At 47.4% G+C, this 18,798-nt stretch overlaps 1 protein-coding gene across 1 annotated transcript in view; it reads right to left on the bottom strand.

Annotated features, from left to right (window-relative positions):
* Nucleotides 1-12,435: 12,435 nt before the first annotated feature.
* LOC133352763 (ganglioside-induced differentiation-associated protein 2-like) overlaps nucleotides 12,436-18,798 on the bottom strand; it is a 43,445-nt gene continuing 37,082 nt past the window's right edge. Inside the window, exons 5-6 of the mRNA XM_061568627.1 lie at nucleotides 18,308-18,396; nucleotides 12,436-12,500 (exon numbers count right to left, since the gene is read on the bottom strand). Of these exons, the coding sequence (XP_061424611.1) occupies nucleotides 12,436-12,500; nucleotides 18,308-18,396 (154 nt within the window). The remainder of the gene's footprint in view (nucleotides 12,501-18,307; nucleotides 18,397-18,798) is intronic.

Consider the following 18,798-nt stretch of genomic DNA (forward strand, 5'->3'; position numbering starts at 1 on the left):
TCACTCGAGTGAGTGCTGCGGCTGACAGACAGACTCGCAGTACGACGGACGGACGGACAAAATTAAATCTCATAAATCGTCAAATGTTTTGTTACAGCGGTGAGAGAACAACGCTGGAGTCGCATAGTTGAGCCAGCACCACATGTCCCCACGTGACCACATGTCCACGACAAGGGTTGCTCTTAATTATTCGCCATCAGTCCCACCCCGTGATGATGTAACGTAAACAGCAATCGCGCACTTTCAGATGTACTATTGCGACCATCTGGAACGCTCTTGATTAGGGTATTAAGAAGCCACTGGAGCGATGCACTTTCAAATCTAGATTGAAAACTCGTTATTTTATAACTACTTTTTGCGTTTATTTTTTGTCCTTCTCCCGCACAACTGTAAGCGTGCAATGCAGTGACTGTCTTTGCGAAGACGGCCACTGCATTGCGCGCGGTTACGGATGCGCTTCTGCAGCCGTCTGGAACGCTCTTCCTTACGATATTTGGAAGCCACTGGAGCTTGGTACTTTTAAATCATGTACATTGAGAACTCATTTCTTTAAAAATATCTTTTTGTGTTAAGTTTGTTGTCCTTTCCCCCCCACCTCCGATTATCACGGTTGGCTATGTAAGTGTGAAAGAAATTCCACAAACACACAACATACATACATACATGCCAAGCGTGCGTCTGTGCAAAGCAAAATTACATAACACATTATGTTTACGTAACTACTGTTGTGTTTGTATGATGTAACTGTGAGTTGAACTCTGAACCAGATCTTAAAGAGAGGGTTATTGTCTACAACATTTGGCAGTTGAGCAGCATTAATTAAATCGAGCTGACGAGCTACTGGAAACCGATCCAGAGCTTGCTTGCATCGCAATACCTCGACAAACCAAGTGGATGCGTTCCCCGATCATTGCTTGTACACCGAAACCCTCGTACATCAAGTAACTTACAACATTAGTACTGAGGATGCGTTCCCAGCTTTCGTAAACTTGCCATTTCATACTGTATACACACTTCGTGACTTACCATTCATGCTTTAAAGACAAGTGATGTCGAAAACAACGTTATATTTTACACTGTACAGTATTAAAATAAAAAAATAACAAAGGAAAGCGCGATGCGCCACGTTGAAGAATTAGAAATGTATTCTAATTCGTAGAGCACCGTATATCGATAAACTTATTATTCATTTCAGTATACAACTATTAGATTTTTAGCTTTCACGTTTCAAGTAATGTCGGAAAATCCAAAGTTTGTTTTACCGAAATTTCGTTTGTAGAAGAAATGCACACCGAGGTACTGTTATACTCAACCGAGTCTGCTGAAATGACACTCCTTACAAGGCCACGGGGCATCTTGCTCCCGCACGCTCGCACTCGCACGGTAGCACCGTCTTTATCCCGATTCGCTTATTTTCACGTCACTGTTAAGACTAAGGTGGCGGAGCTCACCTGGCACGTCACCTAACTTTTCCGTTATTTTTCACCCGATCCGCGTCGATTTCTGTTCACGACCGTCATGTTCTCGTTTGTCAGTTGCACAATGTCCCGTCAGGACACTTTGTAACACTCGTTATCCGCAATGTTGACACTTTTGGTCTTTTGCCGCTGTTGCTGCTGCTGCACTCACGCACGACAAATCTCAACGGGATCATCCGTGTCAGAAAAATAAACTCTTACTCTTTTATATTCTTGGTTCTTTCGGTAAAGTCACGAAGGGAAATAATAAAATAATAAAAATATAAAACACATTTTTTTTCCCTCCCTTCTACGTGACTGCAGTCACAAAAACTTTAAATCAAAATCTTACTCTTTTGTTTTATGTGAAGACAGATATATGAAATTTTTATTTTGTCTACTCATCTATTTTGTTATTCAAACTTAAGAGCGCCCATCCTAGTAAGGTGTGCTAATCCGGCAGCAATTGTTTAACATGCCTTGCTCTGCTGAAGAGACCCATAGGGTTGAAACCGGTCCAGGGTTTTCTCGCTTGAACAAAATGCTTTGCGATAATATTAATTTGAAAAGAGACACCGACGGTCGGAAGCGTATTTCTAATTGCACTCATTTACACACAAAATGCTTGCCACAGATGAACCACAATCCCTTGCAAATCTCGTCAAGGAGCAAGAACCATCATCGCAAGAACCATCATCGCAAGAACCATCATGGCGCGAACTCCGGCCATCCTCGCAACAGCTACTTCTAGCTCAGCCGTCAAATAAAGTCGGTCACCGCATCGCGTGGCGCTGTCGGATCCGCTTCTGTGGCCGTTGGGAACGCTTTCCCTTCCTGATATTCGGAAGCCACCAGAGCTATGCAATTTTAAACAATCTAGATTGAAAACTAATTTCTTAAGAACTGCTTTTTGCGTTTAGTTTGTTGTCCTTCCCCCCCCGCACCTCCGATTAGTGCGGTTGATGAAAGAAGTTCAATGTACGTACGTACATATACAGACGCACCCTGGAGACGCAGAATGGAGCATTCTGCTCACGTTTGCTTGAGGTTCAAACACGGAACACTTCTGCGACAAGAACACACACAGCGTGGGAGGGGGCGGGGGGGGGTGCGGGGACGCACGCATTCACAGACGCGCGAGCATCTCCACGTTGATTCCCCAATTACAGAGCGAACAATTAGGCAGATAAAAAGAATTTTAAAAAAGCGGGTCCCCAACAGCGGCGATTGCTCACTAATGACACAACTGCTGCGTCGCACAACAGTGCGGCACGTCGCGCTGCCACGCAGATGAGAGTGTTTACTCCACTTTGAAGGGAACCCGAAAATGTGGCGCTTTTTTTTTCACCCCCGACCCCCCGTGCTTCCCTTTCTGTCATTCTTTTCGAAGCGTGGAAGCGAGTGGCGGGGGAAAACGCAACGGCAATTTTTTGCGCGTTCGCGACTCCCAAAAACGGTTCAAGCGCAAACGCTACAAGATGCCCCCGTCTGTGCCCACTGCCAACAGCAAAGTAAGAGGGTGATGGCAGTCGTCGTCAACAACAACATCAACAGCCGCCGTTCACCACCGAGTGGCGGTGACGTCACCACGGCACGTGTGCCAAGCTAGGGGGACTGGTCCTGGGCCTCCTGCTTGGCCAATTCAGCCACAAATGAGTACCTGGTGCGGTGTGTAAACATCACCACTGGGGAGACAAAGGCGGCCGGGCGTGGTGTTGGCCACCCACCCCCTCGTGTGCAGTGCCGGCCTTCAAAGGTGCTCGCTAACAGTACATGTCCCAACAGTCTCGTAAGGCTAAAAAGTCGGGATCTTTGTCTTTAGCTTGCACTTGAAGGCCACATGAGGTTTCCAACGCCCGCTGGCAGGTCACGGAACAGGCCCAGGCGCCGTGAGCTGGGTGACTGACTGAAATGACTGACAAATGCTCCACCTGTGCCCCCTGCTGTGCAAACTCGCGGCGTTTCAGCCGTCCGGCGGTCCGCTTGTTTGCATCTATGCAGACACTGGGACCCTGCCAGCGCAGAAGTACGTCACCCCCGCTATGTTTTACAAGACAGCCGAGCCAAACAGCCTGCTCTGCGCGGTGGAACAGCGTGGGCTGGTTTCACGTACACTGGCGGGCACCAGAGCACGCTTCAGCAACGGTGCCATTATTGACCCATATTGTTCTTGGATTAGACCGCGTGGTGGTAGTGTTAGGTCCAAATTCTAGTCATTAACCCCTCCCAACCGACACAATTGTCGCGTTTTGCTAAGCGATTGTTTATGCGTGGCCGACCGGTGGCTTTAGGAATTTTCACGATGGGGGTGGGCAAGACGTCCAGAGCAGGCGTGGAAGAGTAGGCCAAAATATCTTCCACAGGGGCTCTCTAGATCTCCCTCCTAACTCGAGGCCCCTCCAGCACCAATGTTGTGACTCCCTAGAGCTCCATCTTAACTCGAGGCCCCTCCGGCAGCAATGTTGTGGTGAGCAAGCAATCGCAGGACCGCACGTTAAGATTCGATCTCCGACAGGGGTTGTGCGGTGAGCTTACATGCGAGCGGAACAAGGGGCTTCCTCGTCGGTTGCAGAGATTTGGTGGGGAGGCTGATGATGGCCCGCGGCCGATACGCCTCATGTATCACTTCATGTCTCACTGCATGTCTCACTTACAAACCAAAGGTAGATCTAGAAACTTCCCATGGGGAGGGGGGTGGGGGGGAACATGTGGGCACGTTCCTGAAATTGCTAACTTTTTAAATAGGTCCCTACATCAATAAAAAAACCCATTATTTTCTGTAATGAATATCAATAAACTATAAATTTTAATGGTTGCGGTATGAGGTGGCGTGGGGGGGGGGGCATAACGACTTTGCCCCCAACCCCCCACTGCCCCCCACCCCCGTTTGAAAAAGTCCCGCAAACGATATTTATCCATCAGTGCGAGCATCTTATCCGCACTAATCGGGTGTTAGAGGGTGGGAATGTTTTCGACCTGGCAACAAACATAATCTCAGCGCGCACTCGCTCACTCCTGCCGCGGCAACGTCGTCTTCAAGTCACAGAAGTGACCAAGGTGTGCGTGTGTTAATGCGTGGCTGCCCTTCAAAGGTAATTGAAAGTTCTTTTCGGCTTGCAGTAAGGAAAAGTTCACAAAGCCTTGATTTAGAGAAAGCTTCTGGCATGACCACCTTCCATAAGCTACAAAGGACCTTACACCAGTATTATAAAAAGCCTATCAATATCAATAACTAAATCCACAAAGCATGTCTTCAAATGAATATAATATTAGAATCCGCTTTTAAAAGCACTCCTAGTTCCACACTGTAAATAATAAACTAGCGAGAAGGGAAAAACAATCACGCATAAATTAGTCATCTTTGGCGATGCCGGGCATTTTTAAATTCCAGAACGCTGAGTAAAGGAGTGGAATAATTTACGAAAGCTATTCCCGTAAAGCTTCAAACAACCCCATTCAACACCATGGGAAACTCATTTGCTAGTAAAAATATGATAATTGTTTTTTAACCCTTCTATCTGGCAACAAAACTGACACCTTTTTTTAACAAGGAGTCATGTTTGCATAGACCACAATACCTGCAGCCATAATGCAAACAAAAAACATAACTCTGATAATATGCACTGTCCTTGAAGTTGATTGGTCCACACCCGAGACAGCTTTCCTTAGAGCCTAGTCTCACATGGGTTGGACCAGATGACGCTAAAAGGCGCACAACTCAAAGACAATGCACCATCAGAGTATGAGAGCTCGGGGTAAGCATTTACACCATTGGAACTTCATTTGCCAGTAAAAAATATGACAATTGTTTTTTTACCCTTCTATCTGTTGCCAGATAGAAGGGTAAAAAAAATCAATTATCAACCCCATTCAATCCAACGTGGACCTACACAGCAGCATCTACGGAGTACAGATACGCGGTCAATGAACATCATTGGATAAGGGCTTGTCCACGTACGCACACACAGCCTTGGTCACTCCGCTGCTGGATGATGGCATCCCCAAGTCACGCAGGTCATTGACTTTTCTGACCGTACTGCACCGCGCTGGACAGCGTGGGTTGGAGCAGGCGAGTAGCATGAACACGCGAGCATAGAATTACAGGATGACAATGCTACACTGCCAACAATGGGTTCTGTACAACAATGGATGTTCTGCTCTCGACCGTGCAGCCCTGTAAGTATATAGCCTATAGCACCTGTCATGCATGGTGGTCGCCCATCGGGGTACTATCACGGCTCAATCGCACCTAGCTTCCGCAATCGATGGAAGGTGGTAGATATAAATCTATAAAATGTCTACTTTATTTACACACACACACACTTTGAAGGTGACAACTGTGGCTAAAGATTAACTGGAAAACAAAGTTACGTTAGAAGGGAGGACACATTTGGCTCGATCGTTCCGTATGTGAGTTTCTCAACCGCCAACAAAGATGCCAATTTTGGTGTTGCGCAAAACTCTGGCGAAAAACCATCTCACTCGAGTGCTCCGCATGTACCAATTCGATCTCGTCAAGGAGCATAAACCATAACGCAAACTACGGTCATTCTCGCAGCAGCAGTGGCTTGTGGGTGGCCATCGGACAAAGACGGTGGTCACCGCATCGCGCGCTTTCAGGTGGGCTTCTGCGACCATCTGGAATGCCCTTCCTTCCAATTTTAGGAAGCCGCTGGAGCTATGCACTCCTAAATCTAGATTGAAAACTGAATTCTTTAGAAATGCTTTATGTGTGTTAGTTTGTTGTCGTCCCCTCAAAGAAGTTTAACATATGGGCATACAGACTTCCGCAAACAGAAAGCTTAATTATCATGTCAGCCCCTCAAACAGAACGATAGGGCCAATAAAGAGAAATTATTATTGCTAATGCTGCAATGAGCTGCGGAATGCCACACCCTGACTTCAACTGCACACACTGCGTTGCAGGCAAATGTGTAGTGACATCGCGGGTGTCACTGTGTAATGCCGGCCCGAGAGAGCACGGCGTGCGATGTATTGACATCGCTGGCACCACGTACATGTGGGTGCAGTACCGGCCCTAGAGGGGCTCGGTGAGCGCCGACTGGCAGTGCTGGATAGCACCACGCTCTGCGTGCAGTGCCAACCCCTACAGGATAGGGGTGAGAGTGCAGGCCATGGGAATGGGGTTACTAACGGCCATGGCACTCTGGTTGACCCCGAAAGACACGTGACGGGTAAAGTATACACACGGCCCCCAGGTGGGGGCTAGGGGTGGTCACGTGTCTGGGCCGAGATCCTTCTGGAGGGTTCTCGAAGGTGGTCGTGGCTAAGGGCGGAGCCAGCCACGCCATGGAGGATATAAGCCGGGTCCCCGAGAGGGACCGGCTGCTGTGGTCATCCCGACGAATCTACGTTCTACGTCCGAGAAGAGTCACCAACACGTGGACCTGGACCCAAGCCTGGGTCCTGTCTTGTAGCTACTCCCAGTGTAATTAGCGTAGTTAGCCTGGTGGTCCACCACTATAGTGTGTATTCTAGATTTGAAGTTTTCGTGACTAAAAGGATTCATATTCTTCGGTTTTTTCGGTAAAGTCACGTAGGTAAAAAATTAAAATTAATAAAAGTAAAAAAAAAATCACGACGTTTCGGAGGCAACACAAGCTTCCGTCTTCAGGTGGAACCGTCACAGCACGATTGCTGTATCATGAAAGAGAAATTCCAAGAAAAACCATCCTTGTATATACTGGTTGAGGGTGGGAGGAGCCAAGGCAGGCCCCTGGATATTTATTATTATTGTGAAGTTGGTGTGGCTAAAGCCGCTGCTAGGAATGAGCCTTTGTTGTGTAGACGAATTTTTATTCTTTACCTACGTGACTTTACCGAAAAAACCTAAAAATACTATTGTGTGTAGTTAGCCTGGTGGTCCACCACTATAGTGTGTAGTTAGCAGAGGACGCAACCGGGTACCCGATACCCGTACCCTATCCGATACCCGGCTACCCGTACCCGACCGGGTACGGGTACCCGTTTGCGACCCTGGTGCGGCCGGGTACGGGCACGGGTAAGGAATCAAAACCCGTTTGCGACCTCTGGTAGTTAGCCTGGTGATCCACCACCATAGGTTGTTATCTGGTGAAGGGGCAGTTACCCCTTTGTGTTGGAATGAAGAAATGTGTTGCCTTCAAAGAGTGTGTCTGCGACTCAGTTGAACTCACTACAAATGTATGCTGAGATCTGGCCATTACGGGGTGGTCACTTGCCAGAAGGAGTCATGGAAAAAGAGAAATGTAACCCGTCGTATAGCAGGCTGCTCTTTGTATGCCGTTTCCAGGATGAAATTGAAAATGTGAACACAGGCACAGCTGCACGTTCTGGAAAATTAATTTAAATGAACTGGTAGGGAAAAATAATCACGGCGCTTCTCTGTTTCACAGGTAATTATCCCTGCATAAAAAGGTAAAGGTGAATTCCTGCAATTCCTTGCTCATGACACTGCTGGCAAATGCCGCCTCCGCTCTGGACAATGCCAATAAAAAAAACTGTAAATTATATTTAAAAAAAAGGAATTTTACCAGTAAGGCCCACTAAGTGAAATAGCTCTCTTTCAGAAGCAACCTGCCACAAATGATAGCCCTCTTCCAAGATGTCTGGTGACTGGACATTTGTGAAAAATAACTTCATAGCTCATCAGATTCCTCCCCTATACCGTAATACATTGGATTGCGAGTAACTTGGTCTGCGAGTGTTTTGCAAGACGAGCAAATTTTTTAAATAAATAATTTGATAAACAGCGAGGTCTTGCAATACGAGTAGTACGTGTATACGCTTTGTCTGCCGAACGTAACGTGATCACAACTGATATTCGAGTGCTTTGATATACAAGTGCTTTGGATTACAAACACGTTTCCGGAACGAATTATGCTCGCAATCCAAGGTTTATGCTATAAATGAATATACTGATTCTGAAGTGGCTTATCATCATGTGAAAATGTATAGCAACCAAAAACTCAAAATGCATGTTGATTCAAAGTGTGGAGGGAAAACCGGAGGAACACAAGAAAAAATACACACAACCCACGACCTCTTGTATACGAGGCGAGAGAGTTAACATTTCGCCAACGCATCAAACCCATTTATACTGCTGCTGGGTGGACAGAAGTTGTTGGGGAGGGGGGGGGGGGTTAAGAATCTTACAGCGTTGTTACGATCGCTGTGATGGGAGAACAAATTGAACTGGCGTTACCCTCTGGGTCTCAAGTGCAGGAGAGTGCTAACAGCATCCATGTGGCCGCTAAAGCTTGTTATGGGTCAACTAAGCAAGAGGCCAAACCCAAGACCAAAGCAGCGAGTCCGGTATATGAACAAATAAAGAAAGCTCCTGAATTATTTTTAAATCTACAAAGAACCAATAAATACGCTCTACCTCCCTGGACACTCTGTGTGTTTTGAAGAAAGGCCAGTGGCCCTAAACATCACCTATTATATAATTTTGCCTTTTAAGGCAGTGTGAGTGAGGAATGTGTTGAGTTTCTTTCATTATATATGCATGTGTGTGTGCGGGTGGGGATAACGGTAGTGCAGTGGTTAGCGCGCTGCGCTGAGAACCTGGCGACCCAAGTTCGATTTCCGCTCACGGTGTTATCTGAACCGGTCCTGGGCCCCCTCCTATGTCGACTCAGCCTCAAATTATTACCTGGTGCGGCATGTAACCATCACCACTTGGGAGACATAGGTGGCTGGGCGTGGTGCTGGCCACCCACTCCAATCGTGTGTCGCGCCGACCTTCATAGATGCTCGCTAACACCACTTGCCCCGACAGCCTGCAAAGGCCACACGGGGCATCTTTGTCTTCTTTGTGTGTGCATGTACGTACTTGGTCGGATTCAAGCGTGTACTTTACAGTGGGAGCAAAGTCCAGGTTGTGATGAACTGAGCCAAGGGAGAAAAATCTCTGGCAACTCGCGGGTTTCCATGAAGCAAATTTAATTGGACTCGTTGACTCACTGCAATTAAGGCGCAGCTGTGGCATGTCGGGGTCTATGCTCTGTCAACAGTAGGCCCAGAGTACATCATCACGCTGTAGAGTAAGTTTTCCTTTGCGTTCTGTTTTGCAGTCATAATGCAATAATGTGATAATAATGTCAGTAACCAGGGCAAAACACTCCGTTTGGTTTTTCCCCAATCACAATATTTATCTAGATGTACTATTTCAAATAAGGAATTTATTTGGTACAAAAAAAATTACGATGATAGGAATAGAATGCTTGGGGTGAAATGGGTCCATCAATTCAACAACCTATTTCGATTCTCAACCATGCTGATATAAGGCATCGAACCGCATGTGTAAGCACCATTGATCCGTATACGTTGCATGACGGGGGCGCTGTGGATGTGTAACGGTTGGCGCCGATTCTGGATTTGCAATTAAGAGGTCACCGCACGGCTGTCGAAAAGATCGTGGGGTTTTTTTTTTTACTCCCCCCAACAGCCACGCACCTCTGTCCACCCCAGCAGTATAAATGAGTTACACCACAATTAAGTCCATTGGCAGGTCACGTGTGGTGGTTAAAAGTGTGGATTACTCCCACCTCTTCCAAGAGGTCTGGCCAGTGTGGAAGACTAGGCCAAGATACCCTCCCATCAGGGCTCTATACAGATATTTTTAGAGGAGGCCGATCGGCCAGCGGTGGCATGAGCACAGAACTGCAGGGCTTGCACCTTTACCAGTGCGGGTGACATGCGTGCATGTCAACCCCCCCCCCCCCGCCCTCATTCCGCCGCAACCCTAAGAGGTGCTAACATTCATCGCAATATTCTTGGTTCTTTCGGTAAAGTCACGTAGAAGGGAAATAATAAAATAATAAAAATAAAAGCTAAAAAATTCTCACGACGTTTCGATTGCAACACAAGCAATCATCATCAGAAATTGATTTTCTTGCTGTGGTTTTCACACCTGACGATGACTGCTTGTGTTGCAATCGAAACGTCGTGATAATTTTATTGTTGTATTTTTATTATTTTATTATATCCCTTCTACGTGACTTTACCGAAAGAACCAAGAATATGAATCCCTGCAGTCACGAAAGCTTTAAATTGAAATTCATTGCAATGTTCAGAATAAAAATGATCGAATCCTTGATTCAAATCGTGATCCACGCCCCGCCCCACTTGTGAGAATGTATCCAGTCGCTGATTTGAACTTTTCCAGTCACAGTAGAATGTCAACGTTGACTAATGTTATTTTGGCAACAAAGCTGACAATAATAGCCGAGTACGTAAATTATTGGGTAAAAGACTGCTTTTACATTTAAACTTTGGCAAAAGCGGTCTGCTTATGAAAGTTGTGCATTAAACTGGCTTCTGCACAGACAGGTCAAGATGGAAAAGTCTGGACCGAAACACATGGCAAGCCTTAGTCCAGCAAAGAACACACATTTTCCTATCACAAGGAAAACCTTAGTTTGTTTTGAAATTTAAATATTAAACATAGACAACTGCTGGATAGTAGCGTCAACAACAATGTGTTTATATATTTTGAAAATCCTCACCGAATCTTTTTGTAACCATTGGAATTGGATTGTGATTTACAGTCAATTCCATTTAAAATCAGATTTTTCACAGAGGCCATGAAAGTTGTTTCAGGATTTAATTTGTGTGCATTCCAGCTGTGTGTGCCACCATGCCCAGCACGATTCGACACATATGGAGTAGCCTAAGAATCTATTCTTCCTTTTCCCTCTATTTCTCAATCTTTGTGTAGCCAATTATATCCCGATTGTGCTACCACGGTGTCATCTCACGGGATGAAGAATCGATTTCAAACGCTCATCGAGTAGAGCAAGCACAATGCAATAAGAACAGAAGTCATTTTGAAATCCCTTCAAGCTACCTCTCATCCGATCACTTTCCCACCTGCCCAGCCACATGGTAATGTTTGTTAGTGATCATTCTCCGAACTGGCAGTTAAAACTAATTTCTTTAGCGCTGCTTTTGTGTTTAGTTTGTTGACCTTCCCCCACACCTCCAATTAGCACGGTTGGCTACGTACGGTGCGAAAGAAGTTCTTATATACATGCATAAAAAGTGATGGGGGTTTTTTTGTCAAGAGTGATTGTGACTGGGCAGTGGAGATCACCCACTCTATACGCTTGAGAACCCAGTTAAATCACGGGTGGCCGAAACTCGGATTCGAACCGAGCTCGAAGCTGTACCAGCACCGATGAATCGCTGTGCGTGCATTCTGCCTCCCGCCAGACGAGACGACGCATGCACGTACGATGAACGTCTTTCGCACCGTGCTTAGAAAACCGCGCTAATCGAGGCTCGGACCTCTTCCATCCCCCTCGGCATAAAATCGGACACAACCCTTGACAAAGCCCCTCAGCGGTGAACGGTTCGAAAGCAGCGCACTGAATTACCACCCAAGAGCAATTAAGCCGCAGCCTCCCATTGAACCCATTCACTTAAGGGGACCCAGGATAAAAAATATATATATTAAGCCACCGTTGTTTGGCATGGATTCGTGGCAGTTAAACATTCGCCGGCTGAGGCTCAAAATGTGAGTGCATTCGCTCTGCCCCCTTATGTCTGTCTGTAACCTGGAGGAGGGGGGAGGGGTGGGTGAGCAGGGCGTCACAGTAACTGTCGTGAAAATTACCAATATCAACCAAAGGCGAGTGCCAGTAGCGTTGCTGTTGGGGGACTCGCACCACAGAAACCGGCCTCATTCATGACAGTATCGCCAAATGCAGAAGACAATGCACAAAAAGGCCACAACAGAGCGGTTCGACCATGCCGACCATGGCGCTGAATGTTATCACGTGTGACGTCACTCCACCGTGCGAATTAAAATCGAAACATCACCATCTGGAAATTGAAATAACCCCGAGGGCGAACAGCATTCTACAAAGTCGGTTTACGGAATCCACGCGTAGGAATTATTTTTATTCCCCCGTCGTAATCTAAGATTATCCGGGGGAGGGGGATTTTTCTTCTTTCCGTACCTCGTCTTGATCCATCACGGCGAACACGATGGTGGATATGCTCTCTCCGTGGTTTTTCCCAAAAACCGGCGGACGGTTCCTGGTTAGAGCAGGGGGGTGGAGAGGAGGTGGGGGGGGGGGTGGCGTGACGATGAGACACAGGCACATACAGAGATTACGGATCCTGTCCCTAGCGCGAATGACCGATGGGTGGGGTCAAGGGGCAGGCAAAGCCACCACCTCCACCCGGCGATTGCGCACAGCGACTAAAAAATGGGTTAACGGCATGGGCCCTGAAACTGCACGCTCGTGCCTCCACTCGGGGACGCTCGGAAACACACTCGAGGAATCTTCGTCCTGCATAAAAAGAGCGTTGTAAGGAACAACGCTATGAGAGGAACGCCTGTACGCATTACTTATTTATTTTCGTGACCTGCTTAGCTTTTCTATAGATTTTTTATAGAGTTTGTTGTTGTTGTAAATTGTTGACCCCGCCCATCTGTCTCTTTTTTACAGAATGCTCGTGCAATCCAAAAGTAGTAGAATTTTCACTGTAATTATCCATTTAACCAATTATCATCTTATTCCAGCTGTGAATCAGATACACAACTGCAACTTTCAAAACTGAATTCTACATCCAACTTTGGCAATGCAAAAAAAAATTACCCGCAAAACGGCTCCAACGGAGGTGTAATAAAATAATAACACAATGTAAAAAAAACATTGCAAGTGCTTTTGGAAACCATGAACATTAAAGAATATTAATGTTGAACGAGCATCAATGACCCACGCACTCTCCGAGGGCCCTACGGCTGGCTTGTCGCTTAAAACTTCACAGCAACGCACAGCGTCCAGCTATTCAAGTTGGCCATTTATCTGCCCATTTATTTACACAAAAATGAAATTCCCCAGACAGTGGTGTTTCTCACAACCGGCAAGACTCTACACGATGGAAGGAAGAGAGAGAGGGGGGGATTCGGCAAAAGCGGCGCAAATCTGGCCGCGCGCTTGGGAGCATTTGGCCGCCGGTCAGAGCGGAAATCAGTTTCTTATCCAGCGGCCTGTCAGGGCCCCCCCCGCCCTCCATCCCGGGCCACATGGAGGTCGGCTCTGCACGAGGCGCGGGCCATCGCGTCGGGAACGTCGGGAGCAACAGTCGGCCACCATCCCGGAGACGACGAGCCAGCGGCGCTTTCACGGCGGACGCCGGAGAGGCGACGAGGCCCCCCCCCCCCCCCCCCCCCCCGAAGCGTGCGCGTCCGGGGACTCTGGCGCTCACACCGCAAGATCCAATTATCATCAAAGCCATTAAGCGCCGGAAGAATCTCCGCAGGCCACATTACTCACCTGCTCAGGAAACTATGAGCGAGCGCGGCAGAGCTTTAGCAGTTTGGGGGGGCGAGTTTTGGGGGCTGGGGGGAGGGCTTGTACGATTAATATAGGGGGGGATGCAGTTAGCCCCCCCCGTTATGATGACGGTGCCAAGTCGGCGGGTGCGTTCATTTCAACAGAATGCGTGCGTCGGGCCGTAGCGCCGCGCTGTTCTGAACGACGTACGTTAGCACGGTTGGCTACGTACGGCGCGAAAGAAGTTTCCCAACACGCACACATATATCGGGCAGTAGTAAAGCAACGGGCTTCGGCAGGAAGAGTGAAGGTCTGATGGCCAGTGGTCGAGACTAACGGCAGGACAGTGTTTACATTGCTTCGTGAAGAACTCCTCCATGTCTCACTGCCCAACCTTCATTGGTCACGTGATGCCAAAATCCGTCTGACTTTTGCACGCGACCTGGACTCAGCGTGGTTACCGAATTTGTACGTAACGTAAAACCGCAACGCTTAATCTTTACACGTACTAAATCTTGACTTAAAGCTTTCGTGACCGCAGGAATTCATATCCTTTGGGTCTTACCGAAAGACCCAAAGAATATTTACACGTACTCTTAGTACAAACAGCATCGGCGGCTGTTAAAACTTACTCCACAGAAAACAGAACATACAGGGCCAGCGAGGATTTAAGAAAAAGTCTTCACGCGCGGTAAAAGTAGATCGCTTCATAGGATATGTGTTTTATCTTCAAAATGATATGATCTCCATCGGGTAAATGCGCCTTGCGAAGAAAAAGTTCTTGTTCATTTACCACTGTTGTGAAAGATGTACTAATGGCATGAAATATAAAGAGAGGTATGTAAGCTTGTGTAAATAAACATAAATAACCCGAGAACTGCAGCTCCATCTCTCAATCGGAACCAGCCCATCCGTCTCACTGAAACGTGCAAAATCACCGTAACTACGACCAAGGCTGTAAACAGTAAGTTAATCTGCTGGGACTTTTTATTTCATTACACTTTTGGCAGCAAACACGCTCGAGTGTGTAAGTCAATTTCCACTCGCATAACTCACACGCAAAAGTTGAACCATTCCGACGACCGCGATTCAACATGCACACGCAAAAAAATTAATGTTCCGATGGTTTCTGTTGGGACTGTTTATTGCATTACACCGGACACCTATAGTATCGAATTATATTTAAAGGTGCACGCTCCGTAAGTTGCTGCAGATGTGTCTGCCGAGCTGTCTGAAATAGTTATGTCGAAGAGAAACACGCAAGCGCGCGTGTTCTGAAAAAGTTTGGGTGGGCGGGAGGCACGGTGGATAGATGTTATCTGCCTCGCCTGGTATGCAGGAGGTCGGGGGTTTGATCCCGACCCCATGCCTGCTGCTGTATATTTGGAGTTTGCATTTTCTCTCCGTGGCCATGTGGATTTTGTCTCCGGGTACTCCAGTTTTTCCCTCCACATTCTGAATCAACGTCAAGCGTTCAGATTATTTTTCTGCTCTAAATTTCCAAGTGATAATCTCTTTGTGCAGGTCGCTTCCGAAAAAGAAGCTATTAGCTCAGTGGGCTTCATAAGGTGAGAAAAAAAAATAGAATTTTTAATTGTATATTTTTTCAAAGGGGATTTACTTACCTTTGCTATACTTTGCACTCCTATCGTGCTTTTGTATTATTTATCGTTGTAACGTTCTGACCTGCCACTACTGGAACTATGGGCGAAAAAGAGCTGCATAGCTCATCGGATTCCCCCAGTATAAATAAATATTCTGATTCTGGATAGCAGCAGAGCCACTCGCTCACACTCGGCCCTCGGCGCACGCAGATTTGTCTGCGTTCTCCGTGTGCACGCTGCTGCGATTTGCAACGGTCAGCGCACTGGACCAGCGGATCCGGAATGTCGCCGGTTCGACTGCTCGGCGCGGCAGTTTAAACGAACAGGGGGGAGCAAGTTTTTTAAATCTCCCCCACCGCTCCCTCCCCGGCTCTCTTGCTTTGTGGCACCCACTCGGGTGGGGCAGAGAGTCCAAATGTCCCCCCTTCGTGAAGCCCCTGGGCACGCTGACCTCGGGTTTTTGCTTGCAGGGTTTCTGTTCCCCCCCTCCTCGCCCTGCCCCCTGTGCTGTGATCGGTGCAAAAGTACCGGGCTCGCGTTGAATCGAAATTTAATAAAAAAATTAAACATCTTCCCCCACCGCCTCACCGTCCACCCAGAAGAATTACAAAACGGGTAAAACCACCCTTTAAACTGGTACAAAACTTTTATACAAGACACCTTTATACAAGGCATCATGTTTGCAATAACCACAACACAAGCAGTCAAAATGCAAACAAAAAGAAACAACTCTGATAATGATATGCACTGTCCTTGAAGTTGATTGGTCCACACCCGAGACAGCTTTTCTTAGAGCCTAGTCTCCATTGGTGTTGGACCAAAAGACACCAAAAGGCGTACAACTCAAAAACAGCGCACTATTGAGAGCTCGGGGTAAGCATTTACACTATTTTACACTATGAGACCTCATTTACCAGTGGCAAAATATGTATAAAGGTGTGTGTACCAGTTTAAAGGGTAAAAACCTACTACTATATTTTGGCACTGGTAAAGGAGGTCTCATAGGGTAACACCACAGTTCACCGATGGGGCAATTTGCATGTGTGGTGGGGTAAAGTGTGGGTACTTCAACCTCCTCCCAGATGTCAGGCCAGCGTGCAAAGCGAAGAACAAAAATACCCTCTGGACGGCCTCTCTACGAGAGAAGACATCTCCCGTGGTGGTCTCTCCGCCAGCGGTGGAGCGAACAAATAACTGCAGGGCTGCATCATTTACTTTACTCACGCCGGGCACGTCTGAGCATACAAATTAAATCCCCGTTCCATACGTACCCAGGGGATCGAGCGCCAAGCAACGTCAAGAGCCCTTACAGATCCTTTACAAACGATGTCTAACAACGGGGGCGCGTTTCCCTACGTTCCTATTGGGAATGTCGACGGCAAAAAACAACAACAACGCCGCGTTAGTACGGATCACGGAGGGGATGAAAGATGTTTGATGTTTTTGTTGTTGATCCGGTAGAATCAAAGGATCTCTGTATTCTCTAAGCACGCCGTCTCTGGGGCCAGATGTTACGGCCCTTATTAAAAATGAGCACCTCGGCACGCGAGCAATATGCTTCGTGAGCCTAGATAGGCAGGTAGTTGTGAACAGGCAGGCGTTGTTTCACAGAATCATAAATCTGAATATTTATTTATAATGGAGGAATCCACAAATGTCCAGTCGGGGCAGGTAAAAACGCTACAACAACAAACAGTACAAAAACATGATAGTGGTACAAAGTACAAGCAAGGTAAACAAAACGAAACCATCCCCATCTACATCTGCCCCTATAGACCGTGCGGAAGCTAACGAACCACGTGAAGCAGATTCAAGACCTGAGATCACGTGAGATAGAGTGGTAACTCAGACGCAGCTCCATGATATCCTTCGTGTCGTAAAGACACGGCGCCGATAGTGACATCGGGGATACAAGCAGTGGGGAGGGGGGGAGAAATCACGGAAAAAATGTTTCATAAGGCATTTCAAAAGCTGCTGTTGGAGCTCAGCGCGTCTGACAAGCCAATGTGGTGCGCTTATTCATATTCTCGGCAATGGCTTTAATGAAATTTATTTTACAAGGACGGGGAAAAAAAACACACACAATCGCCAGCACCATTAGCGCCGCCGTCAGACGAACTCTTCTGCCTGCCCACAGGGCTCTCTACCCCGAAGATGATGAATGCAGAAATAGGCCCAAAGATGTTAGCTTGCCTTCACCGCCGTCGCCATCAATCGTGATTACAGCTACAGTTTGGCACGGTAATTTTTTTTGTAAAATACACGGTTGAGGTGTGGGTTCAAAAAACAATAAATCGTGGAATAAAATCACGAAATAAGGTGCAGCAGTGGCATTTCGGAGAGAAGCAATTAATAAATAAGGATATTTAGGGGGTACGTGGTTTGATTAGAATAAGCACGATATGTTACAGCCCCCCAGACATACACATGCATACGCACGATCACACATGTATAAACAATGAGCAGACACACACACGGACCAAGGACAGCTACACACGAATGCGCACACACACGTACACAAAGACAATGTGGACAGACATAAAGACAAAGATTCCCCCTATAGCTTTAACAGACTATTCGTGCAAGTGCTGTTAGCAAGCACCTATCAAGGCCGGCACGGCAGACGATGGGGTGGGTGGCCAGGCCCAAGCCTGGTCAGCTTTGTCTCCCAAGTGGTGATGTTTACACACTGCACCAGGTGCTCATATAAGGCTGAGTCGACCTAGGGGATAACCAGGACCCGTTCAGATAACTGTAAGTGGCGTTGGCCGCGAGCGGGAAACGAACTCGGGTCGCCGGCTTCGTAGCACAGCGTGCTAACCATTCCACTACACACAGACACGCTCGCACACAGATAGAGGCAGACAGACACACGCGTATGCACACACAAACAGGCAAACATACCGCACTGACGCACACACACACACACAGACAGATAGGGACACGGCGGCCTTACTCAAGGCAATGTGTGCCGCGTCAGCTGCTGGGAAGCCTCTCCTGGGCGTATTGATGACACACAGCCCCACGGAATTCAGGCGATTCTCCCTGCAGCACACACAGAGATAAAGACAAAGGTCCTCTGAACAACCTATTCATGACCGCTGATAAAAGTGCGATTGGCGAGCACCTATGAAGGTCAACACAGCACACGAGAATTATACGTGGCCTCCTTTGTCTACCAAAGTGGCGATATTTACACGCCGCGCTAGCTACTCATTTAAGGCCGAGTCTACCTAGGAGAGCACCAGGTCTGGTTCAGATAATCGTCACTGGTGTTGGCCGTGAGCGGTAATCGAATTCGGGTCGCCGATTTCGTGGCACAGCGCACTAACCACTGTATTAGCGCTCAATACAGTCGCGCGCAGTCTCTCACACGCAACAACTGCCATTCGCCACGAAGTGGCGGTGACGTCACCACGACGCTTGTGCCAGGCTATGTGCACGTTG

Source organism: Lethenteron reissneri, chromosome 5, assembly GCF_015708825.2.
Source record: "Lethenteron reissneri isolate LAM-NWPU_2019-01 chromosome 5, ASM1570882v1, whole genome shotgun sequence".
Lineage (NCBI taxonomy): Eukaryota > Metazoa > Chordata > Hyperoartia > Petromyzontiformes > Petromyzontidae > Lethenteron > Lethenteron reissneri.